We start from the raw sequence: 7552 nt of genomic DNA on the forward strand, positions 1-7552 counted from the left end.
TTCCATAGTCATCCAAAATTATCCGGCTCTCAAGATCTTCTTAGCTAATGTGAACCCGTTCATGTGGGGTCCGCACGTTTCTACATGTATCTCCTTCAATAGTCTGGTGGCCTCAGCAGCGTTTACGCATCTCAACAAACCTAAATTTGGGGTCCTCCTGTACAGGACTTCCTCGTTGAGGAAAAAGTGGTTTGCTAGCCTCCTGAGGGCTCGCTTTTGACCATTAGTAGCATCCTCTAGGTATTCTCTGGTCGCAAGGAACTTCTTAATGTCGTGATACCATGGTTTATCGTCTGGCTCTTCATCTACATGGAAGCAATAGGCATGTTTATCCCTGATCTCTACCTCGATAGGGTCGATGTAGTTCTTGTCTGGATGCTGATCATGGATGATAGGGTTGAATGGGCGTCAACAAACTCGTTCTGAATCCCGGGGACGTGCTTGAACTCAATCTTTGTGAACTTCTTGCATAGCTCCTTTATGCAGTGCAGGTATGGAGGTATCTTGACGTTCTTGGTGGACCATTCCCCTTGAACCTGTTGTATCAACATATCAGAATCTCCTATGACCAAACGTTCTTTGACATTTATGTTGACTGTCATTCTAATTCCAAGAATGCATGTTTCATCTTCAGCCTTATTATTGGTAGAAGGGAACCTTATCTTTGTCGATGTTGGATAGTGCTGTACCGATTCCGAAATCAGGACTACCCCAATTCTGACTCCTTTGAAGTTTGCTGCTCTATCGAAAAATATTCTCCATCCAGGGTACGATTTTGCAATATCTTCTCCAGCAAATAACACTTCTTCATCGGGAAAATATGTAGTAAGTGGCTCATAATACCCATCCACCGGATTTTCTATGAGGTGGTCGGCCAAAGCTTGTCCCTTGATAGCCTTCTGAGTTATGTACACAACGTCAAATTCGTTGAGGAGAATTTGCCATTTAGCTAGCTTTATGGTAGGCATCGGCTTTTGGAAGATGTACTTGAGCGGGTCGAGCCGAGATATCAGATGCGTAGTGTATGACGTCATGTAATGCCTTAGTTTTTGGGCAATCCAAGTCAGAGCACAACACGTGCGTTCTATCAAAGTGTACTGGGCCTCGCATGGAGTGAACTTCTTACTTAAGTAGTAGATGGCTTGCTCTTTTCTCCCAGTATTGTCATGCTGTCCCAACACAGAGCCGAAGGCATTATCCAAGACTAACAAGTAGAGAAACAATGGCTTCCCGGCTTGGGGGGAACCAGTACTGGCGGATTTGACAGATAATCCTTGATTCCATCGAAGGCTTTCTGGCATTCTTCTATCCATTTTGTGGAAGCATCCTTCTTTAGCAACTTGAAAATGGGTTCACAGATTACTATGGACTGGGTTATGAAGCGACTGATGTAATTCAATCTATCCAAGAAACTCATGACATCTTTCTTGCTCTTTGGTGGTGGCAATTCCTGAATAGCCTTGATTTTTGATGGATCCAGTTCTATTCCCTTCCTGCTTACAATAAAGCCCAAAAGCTTTCCACCAGGGACTCCGAATACGCACTTTGCTGGGTTCAACTTCAAAATGTACCTTCACATGCGTTCGAAAAATTTCCTTAAGTCGTCCAAGTGCTCCGAACTCTATCGAGACTTTGTGATGACATCATCCACATACACTTCAATCTCCTTATGAGTCATGTCGTGAAAGAGGGTCATCAAATCCCTCATGTAGGTGGCACCGATGTTCTTGAGACCGAACTGCATGACTCTATAGCAATAAACTCCCCAAGGTATGGTGAAGGCTGTCTTCTCTGCATCTTCCTCGTATATCAGGATTTGGTAGTACCCAACGAAACAATACACAAATGACTGCAGTTCATGCTTTGTGCAATTGTCGATGAGAATATGGATATTTGGCAGAGGGAAATCGTCCTTTGGACTAGCTTTGTTGAGATGTCGATAATCCACGCATATTCTAATTTTTTCGTCTTTCTTGGGTACTAGGATGATATTTGTCAACCAGCTTGGATAATTGGTGACCCTTATCACATTCGCTTCTATCTGTTTGGTCACTTCTTCCTTTATCCTCAGACTTAAATCAGGTTTGAATTTTCTAGGTTTCTGCTTGACCGGTGGTCTGGTAGGATCGGTGGGAAGTCGATGCTAGACAATGTCAGTACTTAATCCCAGCATGTCATCATATGACCACGTGAACACGTCGATGTACTGTCAGAGGAGCTCTACCATTTTTCCTTCCACTCGGCTTCTAGGTGAATGCTAATTCTGGTTTCTTTTACATCTTCTTCACTTCCAAGATTGACCACTTCCGTTTCTTCGAGGTTGGGCTTTTTCTGACTCTCCAACTGTTTGATCTCTTATTCGGGAGATTTTCGGGCATCATGCTCTCATCATACTCCTCATAATCTGGGTTGTTGTGCTCAACGATTTTGTTATATGTCATAATCGTAGAATGTGGGTTTTAGCAGTTTGATTACTGAAAGAAAAGCTAAGTATAAATAAAGCGGTAAATAAAGTTGCAATATTCAAGAAAATGATTCTTTTTATTTCATCAAAAGCGGAACATCTTAGGCGTTCAAAAGAGGCAAATGACAAAAGGTATAGACATGGTGCAGGCCTCAATTGATCGTGCACTTTTCAAAAGAAAACTTTTACAGTTCCATACTACCAAGACTCCTAGCAAACCAAAGATGGACTGGCAGTCCAATTCCATATCTCTTCCCCTTATTCGGCATCCCTGATAGTCGATGTCTTGATGTCAGTCCCTTTACAACATTCTTCAATCATATTCACGAACAACTTTCCCATCCCGTTGATGATATTGTATTCGTGTACTGAACCCTGACCCGGACTTGCAACATGCTCTGGCACAAAAGCCTTTTTCATGGAGCTAATGGTAGGAGCTTTCTCTTCCGGAGTCTGATATCCTATGCCAGCCCTTCCTTTCTGCCTATTATGTTCAACTAGCTTTATGATTCCATCCGACTTGGCTCCCAGCCCTGTTCCTGGCCTGTATCCATATTTCATCATCTCCCTCATAGCTATCTTAGATCTATACGACGACTGCATTCCTAAGTTTTATTCAGCCTTTTCCATTTTGGTTGTCTGCATAATTTCCACTGCATGGAAAGCAACTCCGTCTATCCCTTCAATGAATGCAACAACATACTCCAAATAGGCGGAGTGACCCTACTCGTTATGAACCATGATCTCCTGACATCCCCACTAAAATTTCATGCATTGGTGCAAAGTGGATGGCACGGACCCTGCCATATGTATCCAGGGCCTGCCCAACAATAAGTTATAGGAAGAGGAGATGTCCATTACGTGAAATAAAATGGGGAATTCGATCGGACAAATTTGCAAGGCCAAATAAATTTCTCCAATAACATCCTTTTGCGAACCATCAAAGGCTCTCACCCTTACGTGGCTTTCTTTGACTTCCCTTAAATGAATTCTTAACTCTCGTAGGGTGGAGAGCGGATAAATGTTGACTCATGACCCTCCATCGGCTAACACCCGGAACACCACTTTTCCCCCCACATTTGACAGTGATGTGAAGAGCCTTGTTGTGACTTGTGCCTTCGACAGGAAGTTCGTCTTTTCTGAAAGTGATCATGTTTACTTCAACCATTTTCCCAATTGTCGCGGCCAGTGCCTCACTAGTGGTGTTACTTTGTACACTTACCCCGCTTAATACTTTCAATAGGGCGTCCTTATGACTATCGGAACTCATTAATAGATCCATGATTGATATCTGTGCTGGAGTTTTCTTCAGCTGCTCCTCCACAAAATACTCTTTGCTTGACATTCTCTTCCAAAACTCGGGGGCTTTTGGGTCTTTTATGTTCCTTCTTTGAATTTGCTCTCTTCCCAAGTTCTGTCGATTGACATCTTCAGGAGCGTAACATCTCCCAGACCCAGTCATACCATGGGCTGTGGCAGAGTCTGTCATTTTGGCCTTTCCCTTTTGCTTGTACGTCCATGGGACGGTTTTGTACTCTCGACCTTTCTCGTCTTTTGTAGCAACGACAGGTTGTCACTGATAGGTCTGAACAGTCACTGTAGGTCTCACTTGTACTGTAATCATTGGAGCCCTTTGACAAGGGATCCTGACAGCTTCAACATTTCCTATAGTGACAATCATTCCCTTTAGGTCATACTCTTCATCCAATGTGATCATGTTAACACCCTGATTTCGGTGGTTTAGAAGCGGATTGCGATTCATATTGATCGTTGCCGAAATACACTAGATGGATCTGCTCATGATCAGTGATCTAATCTTATTTTTCAACTTAAAACAATCTTCAGTATTGTGCCCGGGTACATTGGAATGGTACACGCATCTCTTAGTGACATCAAAATACTTGGAGGGGTATTCAGGAACCCTTCCTTCGACTGGATGTATCAATCCTGCTCTTCTCAATCTTTAAAAAAATTGGGCCAAAGGCTCAGCAATCGGGGTATAATTTCTAGGACCCCTCTCTTCAAAGTTGGGATGAGGGCGGGGTACATAAGCAGGTCGGTTTTGGTGAGTAGTGGTTTGGACATGAGCATATGGTTGTTGTGGGTTTTTGTTGTTGTTGGCTCGAGGAGGGTTGTATTGTGGTTAAGGATGGTAATATGGCTGGATGTTATAGACTGGAGTGTAAGTGGGTGGGGGTGTATGGTTGTTTGGGGAATAAAAAGTGCTTTCGTGATGTGAGTTGGGTTGATAGTAAGAGAGAACTGCTGAGACCTCTTCTTTCTTCTTATTTGTGCTACCAATTGACCCTGATTTGATGGCCTTGCTGGCCGCTTGCAGTGCTGCCATGGATTGTACTTTATTTGATTTTATACCCTTTTCTAAGAAATCTCCCATCTTGACCAGCTCGGAGAATTTTTGTCCCATCAGTCCCATCATCTTTTCGAAGTATATCCCTTCCTGGGGTCTGATGAAATACTTGGTTAGTTCACTGTCATCCAGCGGAGGTTGTGCCCTGGCGGCCTCTGACCTCCACCAACATGCATATTCTTGGAATGCCTCGGATGGTTTTTTTCTGTGGGTTCATCAGTACAGACCAATCGGGAGTTATCTCTGTATTGAATCGAAAATGATTCATGAAGTCCTCCGCCATATCTTGCAATTTTCTCTAGTTTCACGGATCATGTCGAGTGTACCAGCTGCGTACTTCTCCCGTCAAACTTCTTATAAATAGCTTCATCCTTAGCTTCTCATTCCTTCTCACTCCGACTAACTTGTCACAATATGCCCTTAAATGTGCGTGAGGATCACCTGTCCCATCAAAGATATCGAACTTTGGGGGTTTGTACCCTCCAGGCATATCCACATCCGAATAAATACACAGATCCTCGTAGTCCAAACTTTCACTTCCCCGAGAAATTTGGAGGCTCTTCATTTGCCTTCTCAAAATTTGCAACTGCTTAGATACTGACTCTTCTTTTTTACGCCTGGCTTCCTTTTCTATCTCAGCGTATTGGTCAATCTCATAAGGCACCCTGACCGTGACAGGTGATGTAAAGGTAGGTTCAGAAATGTCATATACAGGGGGAACGTACTGCATATGGGCGGCGACATGTGCCATATGTATGTGCTGGTTGGTAGTAAAAGTGGCCCCATCACGAGGAGGGGTGTGAGTTGCATTGATAGTAATAGGCGGGTTTTGTGAAGTCTGAATGTACTATGGTAGGTAGGAAGTGTGTATAGGGGGATTTGGTGGATTAGCGAGGGTCAATGGAGGTATGACTTGAGTGGTAGGGGCAGATGTTGGGGTGTTGTTGTTTTGGCGTGATGTGGAAGGAAAGCGATCAGGGAGTGAATCCAAAGAAGGGAATCGAGGTGGTTGAGGAAGTGTCATCACGGCCAGGTGCGCTAGTTCCCTAATATAATGTACCTCCTCCCTTAAAGACTCCATTTCCCGGGCCATCCTGGCCACGCGTTCATCATTCCTAGTTTTGTCATTTTCCCTCGATTGCCCCGGGCTGTCGGCTATGACCATAGCATGTTCAGTTGGGTTTTCTGCAGCTGACATCTTTCCCTTTGACCTTAGATTGTATGGTGGTTCCATCAGTTTTGGTCGACACAAACCAACTTTCTTTTCTGGTGTAATAATAAAGCAAAAGAAAAATAGGAAGAAGGAAAAGAAAAAGGAACAAGAGTTAGTTTCTTCATTTATATAAGTAGGAAGTCACACAGAGCAAATAATTCGTGCATTAAGGCTAACGCGTTTCCTAGAATTTGCAGGGACCTCTCATTACCGGAAGTAGGCCTAATTCGCAGATATTTGACAGACATTTAGACTTGACACATTTGGATCTGAAGAAATTTGTTTTCATTGATAATTTGGACTTATACAAGTGGGAACAAAGATTACATCACTGTTTCATAGAACTGCATGGGCTTTGACAACTCGCCCTTTTGGAAAGTTAAAGAGAGAACTGGGGATAAAGGTATAAAGTGGAAAGAAAGGGAAATCAACCAACTCTAATAACCATCCCCTGAGTCGTTTCCCATATCCTCTTCTTCTTCTGGCTCCTCTTCCGGATCATCCTCCTCCGAATCTTCTTCTAGCTCTGCGTTGGACTCTATTTGGATGCACTCCACTACCCGATCATCTTCTTCAGCAAGTGACAATATGTGGTCAATGGATCCTAGGACTACTTGATGGTGCATTGAAGTGGTCACAAGGTAATATGGCAGGATCTCATGGTAAATTTGCAATGCAGCCACCACATCCTCTAACCAAGCTATACCATCTCTTCTTGGTCAGGCCAGCCTTCTTCCTCGTTGATCCATACATAATACTCAGGAGTACACCACGAGTTTTGACCCATAGGCATTGTGACCAGGTCGTTCCACTCTTCTTATAGCCTTGTTATCCTGGGAATTGGAATCTGTCCGTTGTACTCATCCTTGTATAGAGGTGTCCTTGTCCACAGAGGCACATCTTGGATCATCTCGAACTGTCTGAGGACCCGCAGGGGTGAGTATCGTTGAATACCTTCAAGTCCGATCAACTCAATGAAGTAATTCTGAGGAGTCCTAAAGATTGCCCTTCCACCTAACCAGGATAGCTTCCAGTTGATCCATTCCCCGTTCAGGTTGGTCAGCATTTCGCTCCACTCTTCTTGACCATGTGGGGAGACCCAATGTTTCATTCTTTCGTTGTGGCTGCAGATCATATTGCTGACGCCCACGAAGTAGTCGATGGTGGCCTCTCGCTGGAAGAAATGTTCAGTAGCCCAGATCTGAAGCAGCAAGTTACAACCTTTAAAGAAATCATACCCTTGTGCACATGCAGACAAAGCCCTCAACATCTCAGCCAACACCATCGGCACCAAAGTAGCTTGAAGATTGTCGCGGAAGGTCGCCAGAACCACATGTAATAGGTTCATGTTGATCTAACCCCATCGCTGGGGGAAGACCAATAGTCCCAATAGTGCCATTGAGAAAGTGATAGGCCAGAGACTCTCCCACGTCGTTTGGTAACATTGAAACTCTCCTGAATACATTTATAGCTTTCACGGTGCCCAAATCTATCAAATAGCTGGTCG

General features: G+C 43.9%; 1 protein-coding gene across 1 annotated transcript; it reads right to left on the reverse strand.

Moving 5' to 3' along the window:
* Nucleotides 1-341: 341 nt before the first annotated feature.
* Nucleotides 342-1313, reverse strand: LOC142169598 (uncharacterized). Its single transcript, XM_075231484.1, has one exon. The coding sequence runs from the start codon at nucleotides 1311-1313 to the stop codon at nucleotides 342-344; it is 972 nt and encodes a 323-aa protein (XP_075087585.1).
* Nucleotides 1314-7552: the final 6239 nt, after the last annotated feature.

This window comes from Nicotiana tabacum, chromosome 15 (genome assembly GCF_000715075.1).
Source record: "Nicotiana tabacum cultivar K326 chromosome 15, ASM71507v2, whole genome shotgun sequence".
Classification (NCBI taxonomy): Eukaryota; Viridiplantae; Streptophyta; class Magnoliopsida; order Solanales; family Solanaceae; genus Nicotiana; species Nicotiana tabacum.

Coding starts and splice junctions, on each gene's coding strand:
- LOC142169598 (XM_075231484.1), bottom strand. CDS start 1,313: ATGGATAGAAGAATGCCAGAAAGCCTTCGATGGAATCAAGGATTATCT.